This window comes from Seriola dumerili, unplaced genomic scaffold, assembly GCF_002260705.1.
Source record: "Seriola dumerili isolate Sdu_G_001 unplaced genomic scaffold, Sdu_1.0 BDQW01000052.1, whole genome shotgun sequence".
Classification (NCBI taxonomy): Eukaryota; Metazoa; Chordata; class Actinopteri; order Carangiformes; family Carangidae; genus Seriola; species Seriola dumerili.
Window position 1 is genome coordinate 13,046,788 of NW_019174307.1, and position 27,401 is coordinate 13,074,188.

General features: G+C 37.8%; 1 protein-coding gene across 1 annotated transcript in view; it reads right to left on the minus strand.

Annotated features, from left to right (window-relative positions):
- The window catches only part of LOC111218635 (glypican-6-like), an 83,374-nt gene that overhangs the window by 36,259 nt on the left and 19,714 nt on the right, over positions 1-27,401 (minus strand). The window contains exons 3-4 of the mRNA XM_022741028.1: positions 18,697-19,088; positions 11,726-11,891 (exon numbers count right to left, since the gene is read on the minus strand). Of these exons, the coding sequence (XP_022596749.1) occupies positions 11,726-11,891; positions 18,697-19,088 (558 nt within the window). The remainder of the gene's footprint in view (positions 1-11,725; positions 11,892-18,696; positions 19,089-27,401) is intronic.

Consider the following 27,401-nt stretch of genomic DNA (forward strand, 5'->3'; position numbering starts at 1 on the left):
TAAAAACAGTAAAACACTGTGCTGTTAATTTCAGACCAGGTGTTTGATGGTCAATCGCGCAGTCTTCTGCCTCAAGATAGCAATGCGCCCGACCACACCTCTTTTTTAAGAGCAACACACACATGGAGGCTCAGATGGGTGCTAGTGTATTTCCTATTTAAACAACGTGGTCTGCATCACCTGAAACTACCAAACACACCTGCGTTTCACTTTGCGATGGGTGTAAGTTTTATCAACGGTGGCTCCATTTCAAATACACTGCAAAAAGGCCAATAAAAATATATATCATTTAAGGGTTATTAAATATAATCTTCATATGCAAGATCAGTAATCTTCAAGCACCTTTTGAAACTTGTTTCAAGGTACATTTTCTCGATTTTGTTTTTGCCAACACATTTTACCACTAATACCCTGAACAACTGTTGAGAATACTATGGTTTTACATATTTTAAGAGTCAGATCAAACAAAGCGGGACAAAAACAATACTGCAAATGTTTGTTTTTGTTGAAATGGTTTAAGGCACAGTTTCCACAGCAGAAACTGAATCATCTTAATAATTCAGTGGCCTTGAATTAAGTGAAAAGTTGCCAGTGGTCCGGTTTTATAGAACGAAAGTCTCTCTCTCCGCAGTGATTCTTTGCTGAGATGTGGCAGAGGGATCTGTTCCATTAGTTACATGTAGGTTTATTACTGGGACACAACACCAGCAAAAAAACTATTTGCAACTGCCAGGATGAACATCCCCAACTGATCTGAGCAAGTCAGATGGCTAAAGCCTCACATTGGCCTCTGCTGAACTTAAAGGAATAACTTGTCATTTTGGAAAATACGCTTATATGATTTCTAGTGGAGATTTAAATGAGGACCTCAATATTGGTCATATCTGTCTGTTAAATATAAAGCTACCACCAGCAGATGGTTAGCTTAGCACAAAGACTGGAAACAGAAGGAACAGCTAGGCAGGCTCTGTCCAATAATAATAAAATCTGCCTGCCAGCAACACATTGTTCACTAATTCACACGCTATTTCTCATTTGTTTAATCCATAAAAAACAAAATAAAATGTAAAACAATTCAGTGTTATACGCTGGAGTACCAGTTGCCAGGCCACCAGCAGGGACACCAGGGAGTTACTACTCCCAGCAGACTGTGGATTTGTCCACATCTTTAACAGTGTATTTTCTCTGGTAAGGTATCGCTTCACGGCCCATAGGAACAGGAAAAATTATTACAGCATCCGAGAGAGTGCTGCAGGAATGAGTCCTAAAACACGGAAATAAGTTAACATTTTAACACTTTCGGCTCCATCGTCCCGAAGTCTGTGGGTTTTTTTGAAAGGGTTTTTGGTTAAATGGCTAAAATAAGGTCTGTGTCAGCTCAAGATATTTTCACATTTTATTCTTCGTCATAAAATACATCAGTATATACCCCAGTCATGATTTCTTTAAGCTTTTATATCTCTTACAAGTGGCTAAATGAGACTACAGAGGTTGTCGGGTGCGTAGAACGTCATCACGCTGAACACGAAAACCGATCTATTCACCAGTCCACCTTCACAGCCTCGTCATGTGTATGCTTGCGCTTTTTGCAAACTATTGCTAACTTTGTAAGAGGAAATGCTTTCATAGAAAAAGTAAGAGCTAAATCAAACTACAAATTGGAAGTTTAATAGCGGTGATGTTTCATAAGTAACTTTGGTTTGGCTTTTGGAGTATCACAGAAAAGAAGCTCTGTGACAATGTAAAAATCCCATTGGCTTTTTGTCGAGGAAACCAGGGTGACCCTAACTTCTGGCTGGCCTACAAAACCACCTCATCATAAAAATCATAGGTAGACTGATGCACTAGTATTAAAAAAATGTCAATGTACTTTTTTGAACAAATGACCCTTATTTTAAAAAGGACATGGCTTCTGTATAATTGGCTGGTTTAAGGTTTGCTGTTAAGTGCACCCATGGTGTGTTACACCCTCCTGGTGAAGCTGCTTTTCCTCAGATATAGTTTTAAAGTCATTGTGCTGAAGACAAAGAATTTTTTTTATTTATTTTTTTTACAAAGTTTAAACTCAGATGAGTTTTATCCTAGTTCCAAGAAATTATCGCATCATTTTGTGTGATACATTATGACTTTTTGTGTAATGCTATTATAGAATATGTTGAGTGCTGGAATAAGGGAATTGTCTTTTACAGAGGAGCTTATTTACTTAACCTTTTGCCAATGGGTGGTAAAACAAGCCACAAAGATTAGACAGTGCAAATAACCATTAGAAATCCATTTAGCTCCAGAGGTGTGGGTAAAATGGCTTTTAGGCGTGTCTGTTCTAAATCATCGCTGTTCAAAAGCATCCATCCTGTAGATGGAAAGTAAGACCTCTCACGGTAAGGAAAAATGCGAACAGAGGATAGCGCTAGTTTGCAGGTATGCTTGACACTAATTTTCTTTTAACATTACATTATAGATTGGACCCCATACAAGCTGAAGACAAAGATGGCCAGTCATATGAGAAATCTACATATTTTATTCCTTTAGATGTGGGTGTCTGCGAAGCTGACATGCAGACTTAAGATCTGTGGCTGCTTGCGAGAGTTCAAGTTTCAATCCAATTTTCAATCCACTGTAGCTCTGGTTGCATAATATGATGAATTATCAGACAAATATCAGATGCAAGGCGTTTTAATGTCCTGTTTTTTCTAAGAGGTCATTATGCTGAACAAGCAAAGGTCTAGGGTTGATCAAGAAATGTGTAAACAGTATGCTATACAATAATTATCTAAACCCATAAATAAGGACTTTCCATGACAAACCAAAGACATTAATCAGCACTTCAGGGGGGAAAAGCCTCGCATTTTAAATGCTACACAAATGCTGATCAAAAGTGGCATAATTGATTCATGATAGTAAGAGTAGCGCAAACCATCATCACTAGCTTCTCTGTCTTCGTCTATTATGTTGTCAATATAACCCATTATTTCTAGTGGTGGAATGTAACCAAATACATTTACTCAAGCACTGCAGTAAAGACTTAAAGTACTTTCATGCCACTCTATAGTTTCACTTCACTATATTTCAGAGGGAAATACTGAACTTTTTACTCCAATTATCTGACAGCTGGAGCTAAAAGTTAGGATAAACATTTTTGCATACAAATATCCCATTGTATATACAAGTAGAGTTGAAGCAGGCAATTCAATTAGTCAGTTAGTCGTTTCAATTTAGTAATAATAATATAATCATAACATAAATACATACTGTTACTTAAGCAAGAATTTCAATGCAGTACTTTTACTTGTACTTTTTGCAGTGTTGTATTAGTACATTTAATTAAGTAAAGAATCTGAACATTTCCTCCACCGCTGATTATCTCATAGGTTACTGCTATCACAGGTTAATCCGTGGCTCTCACCTTTCACAAAGACTCAAGTCTGCAACTGCAGTTCCATACGCAATTACATTACATAAGTACCAAAGAGAGATACGTTTCTCCTTCACTCGCCCACTCATGCGCTCTCTGTCTTTCTCTTCCATTGTCAGATCAGCTGTAGAGTCGATTAAATCTATTTTAAACATTAATAACACTGAATTAGACTCCCACCATATCCTTAATAGAAATGCCTCTTAACTAAAGCCAAGTATTGTCTGAATGACATTCGACTCCGTTTCTGATGAGGGTCACCGGTTGGATGATTTGCACTGGCCCTTCAGATTGGCTCCTAAGCGCATGTTAAACCTGCGTCACCCTGTAGGTGTGAAAGGACTATTAGATTGCTTTAATTATGGTAAAGTGGAAAGCGTGTGTGGTATACGAGTGTCTGAATTTTGTGCTTTTACCAGCATAAATTCAAAGCATCCACGTGAGCAGAAAATATTTTGGTCTTTGTGTGGTCTGACTTTCAGCCATGGGTTGTCCACTCACAGTGTGTTAGGGAAGATTTTTTTTCCAGTCAATATTTTATTCATGAGGGATTTTTCACAAAGGAAATGATATGTTGCTAGCTTGAATTTTCACAAACAGTGAGGTTGTGGCTGGCTCCAATTACCAAGTGAAACAAATCACCTAATTAAAAAGAAATGAGCAGATAGAATCGATGCAGATCACTTCGAGTGTGGTGACACGTCTCTCCAGAGAGAACAGTAACAGGCTGTAAACACCAATCCAACAAGATGGCAAGTAAAACTGCGGCACACGCAACCAGTTCAGTTAAAAAGTACTTTAAGCAAGCAGCAAATCTCAGTGTGAATACTGTGAAGGTGCAGGAGGAGAAGTTCCATCACAAGTGTCAACTACGTGTCAGCGCAAAAAAATAATGATAATGAGCTGTGGGGTGCAAACTGCAGAGGACAATATTCATCACCACAGCATGTGACTGATATTCAAATCACCTGAGAGGAAGAAGACATCAATTTATGCAGACAGCTTGATAAATAACATCAAAAATGGTTAAAAACAGCCTGCTTCAGAACATTCCTCAACAAAAAGAACAGCCAACCAGAAAAGTTGTTTTTAAACAACGCGAAGACAAGCAAACACTGTCAGAGTGATCATCTTTAAACGGATATCCAGTGATTTATGCAGAGAGCGTAATGCTCCATATATCCCAGAGGATTCGATGCGTGGGTCCTGCTTATGTTCAGTGTAGAGTTCTCAGGTGCGGTGAACAGACTGACAGCTGTTCATCAGCACCTCCATGCTTAAGATAATTCAAATCGTTAAAATCTAATCCTGCTCTTAATCTCATCAAATTGCACATGGACCGCTTTTTGAAATGCATCTTTATAAGGATATGCAGTGCAGAAAAAAAAGTTGCACTTATTACAAAGTCGTCTCTAAACCAAGCTCTGTTATTTTCAGTGAATTCACTGCAAGAATCAAAAGAATATAAAAATATATATATATTTATATATATATATATTAACTATAATTAGCATCTGTTTCCATCATTAATGCACTGAGCAAGTCTTGTGATTTGGAGCAGAACAGGGAGAGGTCAGCAAGGATTTGTTCTCCAGTGGGAGCGAATGGATTAGAGACTGGCTACTCAGCAGAACCCATTTAATCTACTGTATGATTTATTTTGGATTTGACTCAGTGTAACATTAAGGAAGAAATACAGATTATAGTGTGACATTCTAGCTCTATTTAGCTGATGTTCATGTTATGCTCATTATGGCAGCTGCATGAACAAATCTTAACACTACTTAGATTAATATTACAAATTAGATGACCCTCGGGAGCTAAAGCTATATATTAGTTCCATGAACAGCACCTTTCCAAATAATGGTCATATTCTTATTTGCTTGTCTAAAATATGGACAATGCCTTTTGATCTAGGGTTGCTGGTAGTGAAAACTTATAAGATCTCTTCGCCAAGATGCATATGCATACAGTATGTCACATGAATATAAATACAGAGGAGTGAAGCGATTTAGAATGGCAATTTTTCCATCATTTATTGTACACTGGCTTCAACAACAAATAATTAATTTCAGAGAAAGTGGAACAACAAAAGCAAAACAGCAAAAAAAAAAAAGAGAGAGATCCTTGAACCATTATTATTTTTCTACTGCTGTGAAAGTGCAGTACAGACACAGAAAACTGGCAAATAAATCCAAAGACGTTTCACATTTCTGGGGAATATATAGCCGTGCAGCTGCTCTTCATACACACACATCTGTTTCAGTTTGCCTCTGGCAGTGCCACAGCAGTCTGACAGTCCCTTTTCGTTTCGCACTTATATAATGGATAAATGAAGGTGAGGACTTGGTTAATGTGAACTGGTGCATGTTTTTTTTTTTTTTTTTCCCAGTTCAAGTTCTGTCACAAGTTGGAATCTATTTAATCAGAGGGTGTTATTTCCTGAAAGTGGAGTCGTGCAGTGAGAACGTGTTGTAGGGAAAAATCATTGCTATCAGGTGCACAGCTTCCAGGTTTAAAGGATTTCTTACTCTTTGGTTGGATTAGTTTTCCCCTCCCCAATATCTTGTCTCCTCTGGTCAGTGGAGCAGGTATATGATGTTGGTCTGAATGGATGCCACAGGAATCAAGATGAATATCTTAGCTCCAAGTCAGTGTCGGCTCTGAAGGACTCTTTTTTTTTCCCCCCAATGTCTCTCAAGCCGAATCTTATTCTTTTTAAGAGAGCTAGTATAACCCATTTTATTTTGCACATTATATGCGAATAAAGCCAAAACAGCTACCTACCATTTCTGAGAAAAAACAATCCCTTTATACAGTATGATATCATACTGTATAAATGGATTGGGTTTTTTCGTTTTATATATATATATATTATTAAACAACACACTAATATATATATATATATATATATATATCATACTACTCATGTATATGACATTACATATTACACTAACCTGTCTGTCTGTCCGTAACATAAAAGAGCTTTCCTGACAATTTAACACCGAGAGCCAAGTCAATACCTTATTCGTGGTTAGACCTTAAGCTAATTGAAAATCTTTCATCCTATAATGAGCATGAAATGTCAGCGCCAAAAGATATAGAACTGGCATTTAATCTACACCCAGGAACAATAATCCTATTGACAAGAGTTCTGATAAAGACAGAATGAACATTGCTCCAGGATTAATGGCAGAAATGCAAAGTTGACAAATTCAAGTGAAGCGGTGTCTAAATTTCATTCTTTGTTAATGGCGGAAATGAAGACTAAAGACACTTGAGTTGGTTTGTATTAGCAAACCACAATCTCTCTTAGTGACTCTTCATTGTATACAGTGTATTGTGATGTATTAGTAAAGACACACAGTGTTTGAGTTTGCTGCGTGAGTTTTCTAATGCAGTCCAAAGAAATGCAGGTTTACTGAACCTTGGGTTGTCTGCAGTACAGGACAAGTGGCTTTGAAAACAGATGGATTGAAATTAATATTGCAATATATACAGACAAACTTACAAACAGACTGGTAAAATTAATATGCTGCTCAGCCTGTTGAAAATGTAATTATCAGACAGGCTGTTACAGCTTGGTGCCCTGTTTACTTTGTTGACTGTTTGTTGAATGTAAGCTCTGACAGGTGTTTCTTAGCAACCAAATTTGGATATTAGTGGGTTTCAGAAACATCAGACGCAACAGCAATAGTACAGCTGCAGTGTTTTATTTTGGGACAGTGTTATTCTACTGGCTTTATCAGCACTAGATCTTTTTTAGTTTTGAAGATATTCTCTTATGGTGGTAACTGATTTTTTTCATTATTGATTATCAGAAAATATTAACATATAATATTCCATAGTTCAAGGTGATGTCTTTCAGATTTCTTGTTTTGTCTGACCAACAGTGCAAAACTCAAAGACATTTAGTTAACAATGACAGAGAAAATCAGCAAATTGATATTTTGGAGTGGCTGCAACCACATACTTGATTAATCAATTACCAAAAATTGTTGCAAATTTTTTTTTGGTTGACTAATTGATTAATTGTTTCAAAACCCACATCAGTACAACTGGCAAAAATGATGTATTTGAGTAATTTCTTTGTGTTGCATTCGTTGTTGGAAACCTGATATTGTACAGTGGGGTCCACAGGTCTGGCATCACTTAATGGGAAAGTGGTCACAGACTTTTAGTACATGTGCATAAAAAGACATGATTTTAGAGTAACAACACATACAGAGGTTGTGATATTAATTCTGGGTCCCACCTGTAAGAGTTAGTGAACCAGTTCATATTGGTATCAGATCATGAATTATTGTTCAGTGTGTTGGATGTTGTGTCCATCTAGTAAAAGGTGACTGTTAAAGTACAATGACCCCACTAAGTGTGGTGCAGTTTGCAAAATACAACACTGATTGTCGAAATATTCCTATCAAAAGGTCAGCAGAGCAGAAACGCACCATTATCTTCCATCTACCACTCTACAAATTGACATTCACTGCAATGAACTTGCTGTGCTAATGTTGGTCAGTTATAGAAATATTAGACAACCAAACTATCTCACAGTGGATAAATGAAATATTGTTTTGAAGTTCACCGATTACAGAGCTACCATGATGGATTTCTGGCACGTTTAATTTTTCAATTCAGTAAAAAGGAAAACACAGCAGGAGTCAAATTTGTGTGTGTGAGTGGAAATGTTTGTACTTCTTGTGATGGACTGGTGACCTGTTGAGGCATTTTCCCTGACTTTTACCAAATGCTATAATAAGTTCCAGCACCACCCCCCCTGAAAAGGTCATGTGCTGTTATCATAACACATCACAAGATGCTCTATCTATAATGTTCCGCTGATATGCAAGCTAAATGAAAGCTCAGCTATAAAGTGTTGACCTAAAATGACAATTAATTCAACTGTAAATTAGAGTGCATTGAGGGAAACTAAATGTTAATCAAATAGAATGTAAATAATAATGGATTTGTGTGAGCAAAGGCAACTGCAAAGTGAAAACACTGAGATTCGTTTGTCAAATGCAGGTATCTCAGCCTGTTGAGTTTCATAAGAGGCAGGACTGTAAGGCAGTGGGCTAACATGCAGGTGTAATCATTTTCTGACTAAATTAGTTTGACGTAATATAATTAATAAATAAATACCAAGCATTCCATATTGTAAAACGATGTTACATATTACACAACCCAAATTTCCAACATGCCCTTTGGTGTCTGGAAAGATGGAATGAGGCAGCGTGTCATTCATTTAAGGACTTGATGAACAGAACAAATGTATTGTTTTGCAACAAGATTGTCCAAAAGACTAAATATATTGTGAATTACATCCTCCTCATATATCAAGGTTATCATTTCGTAAAACATTTAGGGATATAGAGTCGGCTTTAAAGTTAAACCTGCATCAAGCTGTTGTTTCTTCCTCAGTATTTGCCAATTTGGTTTAAGCTGTGGGGATGTTTAAACACAAACTACATTCAAAACTTCCACAGCATGCTTAAATACTATCAGATGTTCCTCCAGACCACCAATGTCTTGTGCATCCCTTGGAATCTGCACCAGTTAATGCTTCTGCTGTGTTAAGCTCAAAGAAGTGTTTGCTTTTATTCCCACTTGTGGGTGGTGCTTTGCTCCACACTTCCGTCTGACAATACCATGATGCACTGGAAGACAACATGACTAAATTCCAGAGTATACGACGGAAAGCATACTGGAGACCACTGGACTTTGCATATGTGGCCTTTCAGATGTCGAGGGTTTGTTGAGTTCATTAATGTGGGTTTACACTGCACTACATCCCTGCTTTTAGGGAAAAGTTCCCCTACATGACACAAGCCAGCATCTGTCAGTCTTGTCGTTTCTCCTGCCGCACTGCAGTTGCTCTGCCCTGCTCTAGTTGTACACATAGAGCCGTTCAGGCCACCATGGATAATATGTGAAACAGATCTGCTTCAGTTCCACTGCATGTATCCTGGTATCCTCTGACTGGTTGTTTTCTATTGTTTTGCAAAACAAGCAACACTACCCTCGGCCTAATAAACTGTTACCAAAACATTGACTCTCATAAAGAGTGATATGCTCTGATAGACATTAAATATGAATATATAATTCTGTAAGAGATTTTCCATTATGCATCTGCTCTTTTTTTTTTTTTTTTAGACATCTCTGTTAAGACCATTGCAGGTGAAAGTCCTTACTGTTGTCTTCAAAGTCTACATGTCTACATGAATCAATTGTGTCTTTAAAGCTTCATTAGGAGATATTTTTGCTAATAACACTGAATCAAAATAACTACTTGTAGTGTCAAAAGTGTTGGTAGTGCTACAGATCCCACTGAGAATCAACACTCCACCCTGAAGCTCTTTGCAGCTTTCACCTTCTTTGAGCCGCTCATTGTTTTGGTTCGCTGGTCCATATAGTCCCAGTGGCTCTCACAAAGACTGGCACAAAACTTTATGCAGCTGTATCAAGGTCACAAGCTTACACAAGCTTGATGCATACTACATGGCCAGCATAAAATGGACAAGTGCCAAAGATGACGAGGGACTGATGAGAAGGGCCGAACATCAAGCAGGCCAAACTAGAGCTAAAAGGGGAGTGAAAGACATTTGGGGGGTGGGGTGTTTTTTCAAGAGGGATGTAATTAGATCTCTCTGGGATCTGATTTGACTGCTAAGTGTGCTGACTTGAGAGAAACAGTTTCTAGAGAATCTTCACCAGCATTATTAGGACTACAAACATAAGTTTTTTTTTTTACCAACTTAAATCTGAAACACAAACCTCTGACGCCATCATCACTCTGCTAGCTACTTTTACGACCAAATTGCTAACGGTCAAGTGTGGCTTTATATGATGGGGTTGGGGTTAGCTGGTTGCCCCCATATCACATTTCAGTCATTTGACGTGTCATTTCATGGCATGCCATTTGACTAACCTCTAACCTTAACCGAAATGGCATTAAATGACATACAAAAACTTAAGATGTATGCAAACATGAAATGCGAGATGTCCCTGAAAGTGGCGTGGTATTTAAATGCAGTCCCATGATAAAGAACACATTTGACTGGATAAATTTGTGAATACATCTAAATGTGCCTAGAAAGAAATATTATATAAATATAGAGATATTTCAATGTGTTACAGGAAGGGAAAAAAGGCATTTTGAAATATAAATGCAACAAAATGCTTTTTTTTTGTCAGAAACAACTAGAGCTCCTTCTTCTATTTGTCACAGCAGCCCAGTCACATTTTCACTGTCACTGCTCTAGTTCAGTCCTACACGATGAGCCTATCTAACTGACAGCAGGAATCATCTGTGTAACGCATTCTATGAAACATTACATAAATATATAAATATTACATTCATGTTTGTATTCTTTGTCTCTGAGCTGAACAAGTTCCCATTGAACTTCCCTTCACAAAACTTGACACTCCCCGCGGTGCACTTCTGCCCTATTACAAGTCCCCATTTAGCCCAGCAGGAGAGCAGAATCCCATGAATAAAACCTTTTCATGCAGGAAAATATTGATGGAAGAACAACAAATAAAACACCTTTTTTTTTATCTGAGGGCCCAACATGTGTCAATGAAACTGATGTTGTCAGACTATGACAACAACACAGCCCTAGCTGTAACTGCTCTTAAAATAGAAAGTCAAACATGACACACTGATTTGTGTAATCCTGCATACTTAAAAAGTTTACATTTTGTTAGTTAGTTACATACATTATTTATGTAATAGTTACATACATTCAGCTTACATAGGGCCAAAAGAGACACCAAATACCATGGAAACACAGAAGGACCATTATAATTTGAATCATATAAACAATTCGATAACTAATTGTGAAATTTAACTTCAGTCAAACCAAATGAATTCAGACAGATTATTTATTAAGTCATGAATTCCTGATATATTCAAATGATTATGGCCTGTCTTTACTTCCATAAAACATTAGCCTCAAAGTGCCCAAACCATTGTGTTTAGTGTTTCAACACTAAGGTGTTTACTCTCTAATGAGCAAAAAAAGAAAGAAAGAAGAAAAAAAAAAAAAGGTATGAACTACAAATATTTGTGTCCAGTTACTCCATCTGGTGTAAACGTCTTGCAGCTATTGCTGATCTCACCAAACGCCCCAGTCTGCAGCAAAAACGCATAAAAGCGTAAAGCAGTAGATAAGGGAATGCTGGAGGTGAAAACTGACTCTATACCTGTCATTGCAAGTGCTTATATGTGACTTTCCTTGCTTATGACATCCATTAGAGGTAAACACCCAGACATACACATATAGATAAAAAAAACATCTAAAAAGGACTTACCAATGTACTGGTTCCACTCTGGATCCAGGTCAGCTTGATTGGCCAGGCAGCCCTTCATGACATTCAGGCAGTAGTTCTTACAGGGTTTAACTGCTGGCATGCCCTGACAAAAAGGGCAGTACAGCATCTTTGTCAGCGCTCGCATGCATGCTGGAGTGCTGCTTACCTGCAGGGACACAGAGTGTGAATTAGCATCTGGACAGGCCCTATGAAATCCATGATCATTTTATTCATATTCTGTCACTTGTCAACAGTTACATGGAAGATTTGAATTCACTGTTTTTCATTTTCTCTTCTATTCAAATTATTTTGCCTTGCCTGAACGCACCACAGTTGAGTTTTATCAGAATACTATACTCAATGTATTATTTTGTAAAAACCCTTCATCAAAAAAGTGCAAAAAGCACATTCAGAAATGTCACAAGAGCCGAAACGAGAGAGTTCAAAAACTTTTATCACATGCAATGACTGTCAATCACAACAAGTGTGTGATCATTACCAGATCATTTGCCCTGCATTTAAAGGGCAAAATTAAATAAAAACAAATATTCATTTGCCTACTCCTCAGCCACAGTTGGCTGTCAAGCGTTTTTTCTGAGTTACTCCTCTTTCTGTATTTGTCATTTCCCTGATTTCACAAACAAAAAGGATATGATGTTATTGTGTGACAGGTGGAGTTTGAAGATGGTGGTAAGGCCTCATTAGTCATCAAGTTATAAACAAACATAATATATATATATAAGTGTGTTTTTTACAGATAATCACTCCACAGCAAAGACATTTGGTAAATCATCATAATATGCACCTCACTTTAAATTAGCCACTATTTTGGCTTGTCAGGCAGAAAGTGTACATAAGCAATAGGCTAACAATTGCAGACAATAGGCCTTAAAAAGTACAACACAACTACACACTGAAATATATTATTGTGTTGTAGTGACTGAAGCTCTGTTCACGTCTCCCTCAAACCAGCTTTTGCTTTAAATTTCCTGACCACTGAGATCTCACACCTTTTAAATAGAGCATGAACTTGTTTTTTTTTTTTTTTGTTTGTCTAAAACATCAATCAGACATTCAAAGCACCTTTAAAAGAGGATTATTTAAATATTTCAAGAATATGTTTAAAAGTATAAATGCACTGTTACACAAAATGATTTAGTAAAATACTTAAACTTATGTCTTTCTGAACATACAGTATGATCAATATTACCACAGATGTCTCACTTAAGAGCTCCTTCAACAGATCTATCTTACTACAGTATCTCAGTTAACAAGTCATAAATACAACTGGAGGCATATTCATTTGGTTTTTGGTCAGAAACATTTGAAGATTATCTTAGTGGGTGGAAGTTAAATTGATCCATTAGCCACAATTAGATTCATCGTGCATTTGAAGAGGGTGAAAAACAATTAAAGTGCATAATTATGAAGTTCAACAATCAACTGCAGTATTAATTGAGTGCTTCAGTGTTGTTTTCTTAATCCAAAAAGCTATATCCCCACTTCACAATGTGCAGAACATGGAACACTTTTCAAATGTTTTCCAGGCAGACTAATAACCGTAAGTAGGATGTGCAGATGTAGATATACTTTTGCCTTTTTAGGGAGAAGACAAATTAGAATTACACAGCTTAATTCGACACTGTGGCAAATTAAATGAAGGGTGCTAATTACAAGCATCCAGTTCATTCAGGTTCTTTTTCTTTTTTTTTGAAAAAGCTCAAGGTTTTGGTGGATGAGCAAGTGTTGTATGTCTTTTAGACATTTTTTTTAGCCTATTTATTGAAAAATAAAACTGACTTGACTTGACTGGTGTGACTTGAACAGACTGTGGGTCACTTTGGTGAACAGCTGGGATTTGCACAAGCTATAGAGAATTTTTTTTATGTCTCATTCTGGAGGAATTGTGATGGTGAAGAAATACCCACAGAACAAACTACTGGACAAAGCTGACCACTGGCTGGATCAGCTGTTCTGCTGTATTATATCCAAAGTGCAAAATCTTATCAATGTTTTGCCTTGTGTAAGCTAGTATGGTGGCATTTGAGATAGCAAATACAAGCCTGACTGCATGACCTACTAAAACTGATTTTATTACATGATTTTTGAAGAGCATGCAGCACTCAACATTCTTACTCTCTGCACTGAAATGCTTACACTCTGAAGCCCTGTCAAGATGTTTGAAATGAAAGCTCCTGGGTCACAGCTAATGGATTTTTTTCCTGTGTTCCATCAAGCACCAACAAGCGTCTTATTAAACATCTTTCATGCTCAAAATCTGCCTTTTAATACTACACCCCGATGTGCCATGGAAGCACTTATTAATGTCTCACTTCCTTAAAAAATATAAATAACATTCTTAGCACTAATACTGCAGTACTGAGGATTCTTGATGGCATATAGCTCTATGTTGTTATTCTATAGTGGATGGATTCACTTATTGTAAGTTTCTTTGGACTAATGCATGTGCTAAAGTAATGTAATGTAAAAGACTGTGAAGAGGAGAAATTCCTACCACATTTTATTGCCATCTAATTTGTGTGAATGCACGGCAAGCTGGACACAAAACGACATAGGCATAGTTTCTTGTATGAAAATGCAAAAGACATGATACACTTAAGGAGTTGAGTATCAAAATGAAAGCTGACTGTAACTGCAGGGTGAGGAAATTAATTTCTCAGTCTTCAAGAGGAAACCTGTATCATAGTTTCGATCAAAGTGATTCATCCCCCTTGACCTGCAATACATTTTTGTGATGTTATGAAAATTTAATGAAAACATATCAACGAAGTTAAACTGTCAAAGATACTTTAATAATGCATTTTTGAGTGATTTTTGAGAACCTAATGTTGATCTTACTAATGGTGCAAAAGATAAATTACATTTTCCAACAAGTTCTCCAACTTTAACGCCGTGATAGTCGTTTTGTCCCTACTCTCGAACACGACACATAAGAGCGTACCAGCAGCAGGCTTACCAGACCTTTGTCGTCATGGTTACATTAATAAATGTGTAGATATGGTCGTGGATCAATCATGGTTTGGTTAGGTTTAAGCACAAAAACTACGTGTTTAATGTTTAGGAAAACTGGTTGTGGTTTGGGTTAAAAAAAAAAAAAAAGTACTTCCTTAAGGGTAGAGGACCTTCATCGTCATGGTTACAATCATAGAGGTCATGGTTACAAACAAACAACATCAACTATCTGTTTCACATGGGAGACAAACTGGGGTCTCCTGTGTGAAAATCCTGTGTTTTGTCAACCCGTGCATCCACCCCAATATCGCCTCCTAACCTAATGTGGACTTTTCTCACTCTATGTTACAAGACTTGCTTCTCTGCTCCCATCTAGCTCGGGGTCAACTAACAATAAAACAATAACTGTGGGTCATAATACAGGACTGGTACAGATGAACTGTGGGCTTGTTTTTTTTTTTTTTTGCAGGACAGTCTCCAATTTTCTCTAAAAAGGCCCATTAGCATCATAATTACTCTTATTATAATATTTTGTTGAGCATCCTTTGACCTTCATGACCTCCAATACATGTCTTGGAGAGTTTCTCACAAACTTCTGACACCTCTCTTTTAGTATTTTAGCACAGTCTTCATGTGCAAAAGCTTTCACCAGCTCACTAATTTTTCCATGCTGCCACTGCTTTCTTTAAATACCACCAAAGATTTTCAAGTGACTAAGATGGCCAACTAAGGACATTCCAGAAACAATTCCTAAACTAAATTTTGGCCACTAACTATATATCAGCTTCAATTTAAGGACTGAGGGCACCACATTCTTCTTGATGCTGGTGACATGGTCAAGTTAACCAGTTGCTGCAGCAGCAAAACACCCCAGCAACAGGTCACATAGCTTTGGGGTTAACACATACTACTGATCCATGGCTCCAAACAGTTCCAGTTTAGTCTCATCACTCCATTAAAAAAAAGACTCCTATAACTCGACGGGCCAATCCACATTTTTTCTTCCACATTCAAGTCAAGTTTTTATGTGCTTTTTGGTCAAGTATGGAATGAGACAAGGTTTCTGGGCTTGAAGTACTTGCTTGTTTAGTGTTCTCCATATAGTCTGATACTGACAGATACTTCTGTTCCTGCCTTCATCAGGTCCTCGTGCAAGTCGTTGGCAGTAATTGGACTTTTTTTCTTAGCTGTTGTTTTCAACTGTCTGATTCTCCCTTGAAAAATTTTGCTCTTTCTTCCACGCCCAGGAAGATTTGCTGCTGTACCATGAGGTTTAAACTTGTGTATGATTCTGCCAACCATGTCTCTTGGAACTTGAAGTGTCTTGGAAATCTTCCTGTAATCACTGACTTTTTGGAGTAATGAAGGAATTTCTTCTCTTTGCTTCTGAGACGGGTCCTTTATCTTTGCTAGGTTTGTTACTCAGCTTGGCTGCATAGACAGGATTTATATCCATATCACAGTTGAAGCAAATTCAGAGCCATCGTACCTTTCCCAAAAGCTTAATTGTCTTCTGCAATAATTTGATGGCTTTACATACTAGCAAATGATTAAAAAACATCAACATTGGACATTACACTTTAGATAGGGGTTTAATAATTATGTCATGGCTATGTTACAAAAAGCCCTGCTACCCTGAGCGATCAAGTTCCATATTTTCATTATCAATATAATTATACCACTCAACTCATGAGTGTCATTTATAAAAATATCATCAGGAAACCTCTGTTATATAAACCCTTATATACTCAGCAGGGTTGAATAAATTAGATTGTAACTGTATGCACACAGGCAAAACAACAAGATTGTTGTGGTATTGTTGCTAGGCAACAACTAATTCAGTTGATAATTAGCTCTTAATTACTCAGAACATGTTATTTAATCAGGCTTTAGTTGTTGTACAGCTCCTCTGTAGACATGACATGTGACTATGCCATCTGCAGTATTATCTGTGCTGCCTAGATGAGTATGATTTAGCTACAGCCAAATATACTGTGGTAAAGCACCATGTGTCACACAAGTAGCTGGTCACGGATCATGAAGATTATAATGAAATCATAGCAAAATCCGAGATCTTCATCTGCACTGCCACATCTCTAGTTATCAAAGTGAATACTAACAATGTTGTAAAGCAAGTTGTTCCTATAAGAATGAGATGACAATTACAAAATCCCACCTTAAACAAAAAGATTAAAAAACATAAGCCATGCTGCATGAATAGTAAAAGTAATAGTTCCTTATTCATTTAATTTGAAAAAACCCTTGTCCTTCATCATGAATCATCTTATTAATTAGTAATATAGTGGCATTTCAAAGTGTGAGATAATATTAATGATATTTTATCATGTCAAATCTCCACACTCCAATAACTTCCAAATACTAATAAACAGCAGCAGCAAGTGAGCGCATGGATTTTTTTTTTGCATTAATTTGTATAAAACACATCTACACCTTTGCATGTATCAGATACCGTGTCATCTTGCTATAGTGAGTGCACTCCGATTAATAAATGTGTTCTTCTTTTTTTGCTGCCCATATGAGAATTTAAATGTTCTAAGAATCAACAACCAGACAAATAATTAGAAGACTTTAATCACTTCAGATAAACAGAGGCAGATGTACTGTTTGGGTAATGATCTGGAATAAGTTTGAGCTTTGTTTGTGAGACGCAGACTCCAAACACGAGTTTCTGCTTCCTCAAAGCTCTGCTGGGTTTTGTGTTTTGTCTCTTAAGCCGTGAAAAGAAATAAAGTACTACATCATCTACTTTAATTCAATATATATCCCGGTAGCAATAAGCATGGATGTCACATCTTAGAGACACTGTGCAACAGACACCTCTAGCAGGGTGTCTTATTCCATTATGCTTACACCCAATCCCTCATGATGAGTTTATACCCTGGGGATCAAAGGGCTGCAGTCCCAGACACATGACCTGGATCTCAGGTCCCACTGAAATGTCAAGGGGTGAAGCTGGGACATGCCTGCTTGTAATAAACGCAGGGTGTAACTCAGTAAACGCATACTAACAACACATCCTCTGCGGCTGCTTCTAAATGAGCCTCACGACTACTACTGGTGAGGGGGGAGCTGATACAGGCTGTGACAGCGACGTGTTTAAAGTTCAACAAGTGCACTGGGACTAACACCTTAGCGCTTTGTCTCTGATGATTGAGGGTTACTATATTTTCATTGGCTTCTGCGTCTATACTTTACAGCAGTGGCATGAATATTTATAATAGTGTTGATTATCCAATCCAACTGATATCAATATAGTAGTGAAAAGAAAACCAGGGTGGCTGGGGATTTGCAGTGTAGTGCTTATCAGGGTTTCTCTCAGCTCACTAGAAGGCTTGCAGAAACAGTCCTGTTGTTGAGTGCGAATAAAATCCAAGCCTTAGCCTTTTGCTTTTTTTTTTATCTTACTTTGTACATGATCAAAACTACACCCACTCCCAGAACAGTATGATATCCTGCAGAAGCTGTATTAAGATTACATCGCATCAAACATAATACTAAGGCTACACCATGATTAATGGCTTCTATATACTGGGTGAACAAATATTAGGCAAGAGAGCAATAAACAGTGATGGCAGAAATTTCATTCTTCTCCTTTTTCACTGTCTGGGAATTTCTCCTGAGCAATCCACATACCCTTCAACACCTTTTTCAAGACAGCACCTGAACAAGCCGCCTTGAGCCCAAACTTCCTGAAGACATGCAGCAAGAGAGCCCACATTAGTCAGAAAAGTATCTGGCAGGAACTTGTTCGAGTGAAAAACCAGGGGGAAATGTGTTCACTGCAGAAACACCAAGACCTTGGGCCTGTTAAAATATATGTAGGATACAGAGCAAGTCTTAATTTTAGCCGAGGTCAAATACTGAATATTTTCCATCAGAATCCGCAAGTGAAATCAAATTATTGTTGCGGGTTTGCAACGGTCAGAAATAAGCAGTTGATTGGGTGTTTTATAATGCAGTTAAATTTGAACTTTTACCTTAGACACTCTCTGGGCCACCTCCCGGCCAACAGAGAGCCCTTGGACGAATGTGCGTGCAGCGATGAATGCCCGGGTAACCTGAGCCTTGAGCTTCCTGGGCACGTCTCCAAAGGGCTTGAGTTGGTCGGTGTACTTACTGATACACTCCAGATAGTCCTCAGTGATGACGTACTGGGAGTTGAGCAGCGTGAACATGCGCTCCAGTAGCCGCGACCAAAAGTCATTAAGCATTTCCTCCAGGTTAACATTCCCTCCTGTGTAATAGCGCTTCAGCTCGGCAAACAGATTCTCAAAGACTTCCGAGTTCTGCATGTAAGGCTTGCCGTAAGTCCTCACAAACATCTCATTCAGAGACCTCTCTGTGTTCTCCAGCAGCTCCAGGAAGAATTCTGGGTTGAGAAGAAATGAAAAGGTGTTACTGATTGTGTGGTTTTCTTTCATAAATGATATCTAAACAATTCTGTACATGGCATATATAGATATGCCTTGATAAGATGCAGTGGGAGCCCTCTTTACATTTGTGATTAAAATAGAAACACAGCAAAATTACATTAAATGTGTCTGATTGCAAGAGAGAATGCTGCATTAAAGCGAGTGTGCCTGATTGCAATTCAAACAACAAATGCGCCAACAATCACAATATACAAAAATAGCAAATCAGTTAGGGCGTTTGATGTTGATTCCATTTTGAAGAGACTTCACAGCTTTGTCGATTTTTATCTGCAGTAAACTACTTTTGACATTGCAATAGGAGTCTTCCTCATATATTTCTGGAAAGCAATAAGTTCTGTGTTTGCAGTGCATGAGGTCTGTATTGTCCATATTTTACCTTTAAACCCCAAATACATTCATGTACCTTGATATATATTGGTGAATGATTTCCTATATACAGATTCTAACTGGAGTATTGCTCCATATGCTGGAAGCATAAGGCTGTCAGATGAAGTGTAATAAATTATCCTTCTATATTATGATGATTCCACAATAAAGTTTGTCTGTGGGGTTTGCAGCCCCTCTGCATACTCCTTTTAGGCACCTTGTTGTTTGCCTCACGACTTCTACGACTCACCAGAAACTGAGATGAGATGATAACATTTCTGACCATCTGCTATTCACAATGATAGCGCTGACTTTCAAGGGCCAGGATTAAAATTTAAATAGGCTTCAAAACTGCAAAATGAAATAACTGAAGACTAGTCAGAGGAGACTCCAATTCCTATAAAGGATAGTGGAGATTATAGAAAGTCTTTTATTTTCCTAAATTATTGCATTTTATATGCCCAAACCAAGGCTTTACAGCAGGATTAACTGATTTTTTTGGCCACCTGAGTGGAAAGACCTGTAAACAGGATATTCATATATTATTATCTCATACAGTTGATATGGCGAACATTTGACATCCACTAGACAGATTTCTTTGGAGCCAATAGTCCAATATTCACTCTCCATTTAGTTCTGTTTAGGTTTATGCAAAGTCCTGGCGGTAAATCTGGTTCTTTTAGATAATTCTCTGTTGATTAGTCACCTTTCACCTTACACAGTCAGTTACTTCATTGTTAATAAAAACATATTGATTAGTGCAGCTTTAAAGTCTCTAGTTTCTCAGTGGTATGGGCTAGCGGAAAGAGGAGCAACTGTGTGGACAAGGCCAGCAGTAAAACATTAAAAAGGTAGGGATAATTAAAAATAATGAGCTGCGTGGGTGGCCATTGTAACAGCATGTCAGTTATTAACACCACGAACCCTGTCACTCATGTGTGTTTTTTCTTGGTTATCACAGTGCTGGACTATTTAGACTATGCAGAGGTTGAATACTAAAAGAAAGTGCATTTTACAGTAATTGCAACCTTTGTACATCCCTGAACAACTATTCCTCCAACCTAAATGACCATATACAGTAGGTGGTTTGTCCCCATCCCTGCATTCGACCCATAGGAGCGACACTGGTGGGTGTACCTGACGTTTGTTGACATGGGAACAGTAATAATGGTTAAGGTTGCGGAATGGTCATGGTTTGGTCAAGTTTAAGCACAAAAACTACTTGGTTAAGCAGAAAAAAATTAACTGTGGTTGGGCTTAAAATAAGTGCTTCTTTACCTTAAGATTTGTTGTCATGGTTACAATAATTCCTACATTTAACATATATATGGATGGATGGATGGATGGATAGATAGATGGATCCACACATCCATCCATCCATCCATCCATCCCAAACTCAGTTGACTTTGTCACTCTTCACCTGATTTCCTCCTTTGAGCCCGTCATAATTACTACAGCTGTTAGACTGACCATCTGTAAAGCAGCTGTAAAGCAGTTCATGGTACCTGGGTCACATGACATACTCTAAACACATATCTACTGAGAGAGATTCATCTGGCACCACTGAGCCATGCACATTACATGCACTTATCAGAATGGCCTTGACAAAACTGTAATGGATTTGAAGTGGTCATTAGTGCTCAGCAATGCAGGTGAAATTACAGATTACAGAAGCAGAGAGACAAAATGCCATGACTGTCCATGACACCACACCAAATCACATCTTATTAGTCATATGTTGCACACCAAAAAGATAGTAAAATAGGAAAAATATGCCGGCAGAATATTAAAATTACTTTCATGCTTTTTTTTCCCCCATTAGTACCTACAGTATGCAGGACTTGTGGTGCTGGCCAAGGTATGTTTATTTCGATTATTCTCTAGACTATATAGTGAATGAAAAACTACAATGAGCAGTTATTTAAATATGCAAAGCTCCGAGCATGATTTGTGCTTCAGCGACTAATTTTTGGTAATGAGAATAGTCAGTGGTGCTGAGCGATATGCACACTGATTAATGACAGCTTCAAAACTAATTTCATTTAAAAAGGTGCATTTTAGAAAGAAAAAAAAAACTCCAGTGTAGTCAAAGCTGTCAGCTGAGATATTAATTGGATATAACCAATGTAATTAAGGCAAAATGTATTGTTAATGTGGACAGTATGGTTGATATAATTTTGAAGTCTGTTTTGGAGTGATTACATTTAATAATTACAATATGGATGGTCTCAGTATAATTCAGTGACTACAATATATTGTTAAAAAGCCATCTTAATCTTATTAGTGAAAATTCATGAGAGGGATCATATTCTACAATAGCAAATTTAGTGAAATGTCAGAGGCTAAAAATGAACAGGAAAGCTTACATAAATCCTTAACACCACGTAGTAATTAAGACGTCTCTCTAAATGAAAGGCTGCAAGAGCTGCAAACGGAGGATAACGGTGCTGAAATGCCGGACAGGGGTTGATTCTAATACACCCAACTTGCAGAGAGTTCATTACATTTCGCTGATAAAGCTCAGTTTGGCTCCAATTCCTCACCTTCCATACAGTGCTGTGCAGAGGGTTACGCAGAGTCATTCTCTCCGTGATGAGGAGAAAAGCCTGCGTCTCCGCGCTTCCACAGCTGCTTGCTCTCACAGAAACCTACTGATGGATGCTCTCCTATATGTCAGAGTTGTGTCAGTTATCTCTATTTTAGCAATCTTTAAACCAACTGCTCCTACTTTAAATCTTTGGGCTAGATGATGAAAAAAGGCAAGTTGTGTGCTTCTCATTTCAGACCACACCAGAGATTTTTGAAGACAATAAAGACTATTGAGTAAACTTGATGTGGTCTCTTGTTCATCTTTATTTGCCAAAACTGGGGCCTCAGTAAAACCCTAACTGCTCACTCTTGACTTTTTGTGAGATTTTTGTGGTAATTTCAAGAAGAATTTAATAAATTTTTAGTGGTTATATTGATAAAAAAAAATGTGATGCAATTTGATACGTTTTATTCATTTTGTGTTAAATAAAAAATTTGCAATGAAGTTGAGGACACAGACACAGGAGTTGGACTGATGAGGTCCGGAATGGAATTTGTTTTACCATGGGTTGAAAAATTGGCACTGAATTGGATTGTTTTATGCAGAAAACCCACAACTATTGGAAAAATTTGTAAGCACTCTTCCAATTTGAACACATTCTGAAATGAACTGCTCACAGTTGCACGGAACTGGTTGAATATGTATTAATTCTAACTAATCAATTCTACAATTTCACAATATATGTCTTGAAGTGCAGCATGTGATTGCAAGGCCACACACTGATGAAAGGTATTAAAGAGCCAAAAACACTCAAAGAAGGCTAATGATTTCCATATAATATATATATATTTTTTTGGAATATTTCTCAGATGTCTCCTTTGTACAAACACCTCCGAGGCAACACACTGTCAGATCTATGTGTAATCCATTAGGGAAGCTACCCTGTGTAAACTGCAAATATGACATGATTTGTTGGACATAATGCAGCAGAGCAAACAGCCTCTTGTCTTCAGCAGTCAATGTCTTCTCCTGCAGGACTACAGCCAATCAAAGAGGGAGCCCATCTCTCACTTTGTGACTATTGAAACTGCATAATATACAGTGCACAGGCAGGTTTGCAGCCTCTTTGAGGTCTCATGTCCACACATGAAACTGGCAATTTTGTTGCCAAATGGAGCACTTTGAATTCCACGTGTCAATCATCAGACCAGTGCTAGTCAATGGAGGGCTGCTTTGAGTGTTCTGCAGCCGTAGAGTACATGAGATGCTGACCTTTTATGTCTCCGTTTTCTTGCGTTAATTCCTGTGACTTGCCTATTGTGTCACACAGTGACCGTTAAAAACATAGGCTTTCAATGTAAAATCACAGCTGCTAAAATAAAAAAGTGACTGGTTTGTTGGTGAGTCCAGATATATACAGATATATTTCTAACGTAATGTTATCTACTATTTCTATTATAAATTGCGGTAGTCAATTAAAAGTCTCCAATAACGTGGTCGACATGAATAAATAAAGGCCCACCTCGAAATACAGGCCAGGGAACAAACAAGGCAGGATAAACTCCTGGTACCTGTCATATAATGTGCATAATGTACATTTCTACCACTTTAATTTAATAAATTCAACAATATGATTTTATTTTCAACACTTTGTTGTTCTGAATTACTCATCGAAAGTATTTCATTCATTCATTCTGGTCCACTTTGCTTTGCTGTCCTTCAGTCCCGTCCGGCCGTTTCACAGTAAAAGCCCTGTTAAGAAATGGTTTCTCTCCAACGAAACACTAGAGGGCTTTTAATTTGAAATGATTATGGGAAGTGTTGAGTTTGTATAAACATCTTAATGTAGCAACTTTAACAGGGCAAACAGGAGCACATCAGCATGAGGCCTCTTACCAAATTATCACCAATTATAAAAATAGAGTGAATTAGAAATAAAGGGCTAGTTTCAATTACAGCCGGCCTCGAATAAGGGCCTGTTAGCGTCCGCAGTTGACGTAAACAAAGGCCATGGCCACTAATTGATTAAATACGGTAATCTAATCTAGTCTAATCTAATCTCATTAGATTCTATTTCCTCATATTTGAAAGTTATCATATCCTCCCACATCTTTACCATGAGGATAAAACAGGAATGCTTAGAGTGGTGGTTTATGCTGTGAGTGTTAACTGGGATTTGACATTCTGCCCTCTAACACAGAGTCCTGTGAAGTATCTTAAACAAAAGACAGAGTTTGAAAAATTTAGAGGGAACTCTCCGGTATTTCCAAAAACATCAGAGCTTGTCCATCAGAAACCCTGCTGAGAAGGATTGCTACAGTCTCTAGAGTATACAGAGATGCGCACTGTGGAATTTCTACCTGCATCCTACACACTCTCACTGGATGGTTTGATAGGACTTCTTAACTAAAGAATGGTTTCGCTGAACAAGCATGCCCTTTTCAGTGCTGCCCAGCTTCACATTCATCTACACAACATATCCACACCTGGTAGCTGGCCAGCACGGTACGGTCTTCTATGGTTGGCAGCTTCTTTGGGGTAATTCTAGGTTAAACGCTCTGCTCAAGGGCACCTCGACAATGGCTGCTGAGGGAGGAGAGAATTCGCTTTTTATATTCTTGTTTAAGTGTATAAAAAAGATATTCATCAACCTTCCAGCAGTGCAAATAAAGATCAATTGTTGAGGGTGGACTACATTAATATTCTGTATGGCTACCCAGCACCATGGTGTTCACGGTCAGAAGGGCCAGCAATTGATTAGCAATTAAGACCCCTGATTTAGTCTTTAATAAGCAAGATAGAAAAGAATTCTCTGTGCCAGCTATTGTGTTGTCTAATTTCTATGAAAAGTCATTGTCTGTGCTGTTATGATGGGAATATTCAGACATGCTATTTGATATATAAATTTGCACATTTGATTGCAGCAAATGTGGCACCATATTTGCCATTGATTTTTTCAGATGATGTTTTTTCTCTCTTAGATTCATACAGCTGTACTCTGTAACTGGGTTGTTGTGGATATTCCTGTATTTCTGCTCAGATGGTCTTGGCATAGTTGAGACTGTGCCCTCTCACTGTGACACATAGGCTGTGGTGTCAGGTATGCGTGGGCTGGCCAGCTACTGTCAGCTACAGTAACACTCATCACAAACTCTGCATAAAGAGAAGAAAATATACACATACACTGACTCTGTGTAGGTGGGACTACAGAGCCAGGTGCTAAATAGACGGTGAAGAGCATCTAAATGAACTAACAGCACTGTATTGTTTGGATCTTTAGCTATGGTTTCTGGCTCAGTAGCAAGGCCAACACAATTATTTTGGTAAAAAGGGACATGGAGTCAAAACGAAAAAAAAAAATGCAGATTCCTAAATAAATAATACCTGAAATACTAAAATGTATTTAAGATTTCACTCAGAATTTTTTCCAGACACAGTGGTTTGTTAAATCTCATCGGACATCTCCTGCTCAAAACTAAGCAACCGCACGACTTCAAACACTCAGAGTCAATTAACGACAAAATAAAGATAAGGGGTGAAATTTAAATCTTGCAATCAATACCGCATATTTCCCGAGCGGGTGGTCAGTCAACACCCTCAGCAGACACACAGTCTCCAGACAGCAGAGGGTCTGTGGAGCTGAAACCTGCATATAGCATCTGCTTTGATGAAATTATGGAGAGTGGCAGCAAACCCCAAGAGGAAGAGGGGCGCCTGGAGTCATGCATCTAAGTGCTGCTGGACAAACCTCATTTCCTCCCTCACTGGAGCCCTCCTTATGACATTCACTATCCTGACAGCGGCTGATCAAAATAACACTCATTTATTTATGCATGCTTCCAGGAATCACATGCAGGCTAAAGAAGTGTATATTCCTGGAAAAATCAGACAGACATCACCAAGGCATTGTGACATTGAGTTTCTGGGCAATGTGCAATCATCTGAGAGTTGCATACTGTAACTCAATAGCATTTGTTTCATATAATATGTTGAACAGTTTGAAAAGAATAAGCACAGAAAGACAAGACATTGACTGCCGGGTATTATATTGCGCTATTAATCACTCAAACATTATTTAGTTGTAACAGAGGATATATTTAGATAGCCCAATGTGAAAATCTATGCTTTGACCTCCTACTTTTGGACAAAGATTAGAATTACTTTTGGATAAACTGAATCATCGGGAGTGTTGCTGTTCAATCCTGAGATCCAAGCGGAGAGATTATATTCATGCTGACATATTATGTTTTATGTTATTTATATATCCGTTTACACGATGTAAACAGATCAAACAAGTGCTTAATGGTGAAAAGGTGTAAAAGGTGCTGATAGATCAGACTCAGGCCAAGCCATCGACCCATCTTAATGTGCATCATTATCAATGTTGGTAACCTACGTTAGATCTCGGAAAAATAATAAATTATAAATGGGCTGAGATTATAGGAGATATACTGTAGTGGATGATAAACCCTTATCCAAATATAAGGACATGAAATGAAAGATACTGAGATTTGCTAATACTTCTGAACCACAACCATTCAAGAATGAAAAAAGAAAAAGAAAAACCAGGGTGACCTTTTACTTTAGTTAGACATCTGTTATAATATCTTAGTTGTGTTGTATAATGTCAATATTGTCACTTTTGTATTTTGTAGACTGATTACCTTCTGTTGTTTGTGCACTCGTGATAGCCCTGAACCCAAGCAGCTGTCGAGTACCATCAGTTCGGTCGTCTCAGCTCTGCACTGGAAGTGCAATTGCTACTCGATACCAATTTCGAATTCAGAGACAATTGAAGAAGATTCATCGCCCCTAGACTCCTCCATTTTCAGAGATTGTTGTTTTGCAATTTCAGTTCCATAGATGACAAGCAGGCAAAGAGATTTATGGCAAAGAGCAGAGAAATGGCAGCAAAAGTGCAGTTGGAAGACGTTTGATTCGCTAATAACGCTCAAAATTAACTTGGATTTGTGTTGTTTTTGTGCATGTGTTCCTATAGGAAAACAGGAAGCTTGATTTGTGCTACTTTAAATGCATACCATGTCACAGGCGACGATCATACTGAATGAGATCAATATACAGTAGAATAAATTAGTTTCATCTTTTTTTTTTTTTTTATCAAATGTAAACTTGTATCAGCCGCAATGCTACAGTACTTGTAGGTGGCAGCATGTTGGGCATACACTATCTCTTTTATTACAGTGATTCTGTTTGGTTTCTTTTCAGTTGCTGCTCTTCAGCAAAAGTCTCAGCACACTTTTAAAAAAGCTTTAACTCTCTTGTTTCCTTCAGCTTTTCTAGATTTTAGAACTTTATATTTTGTGGTTTCTAAATTTCTCTTTTCTTTCTCCTA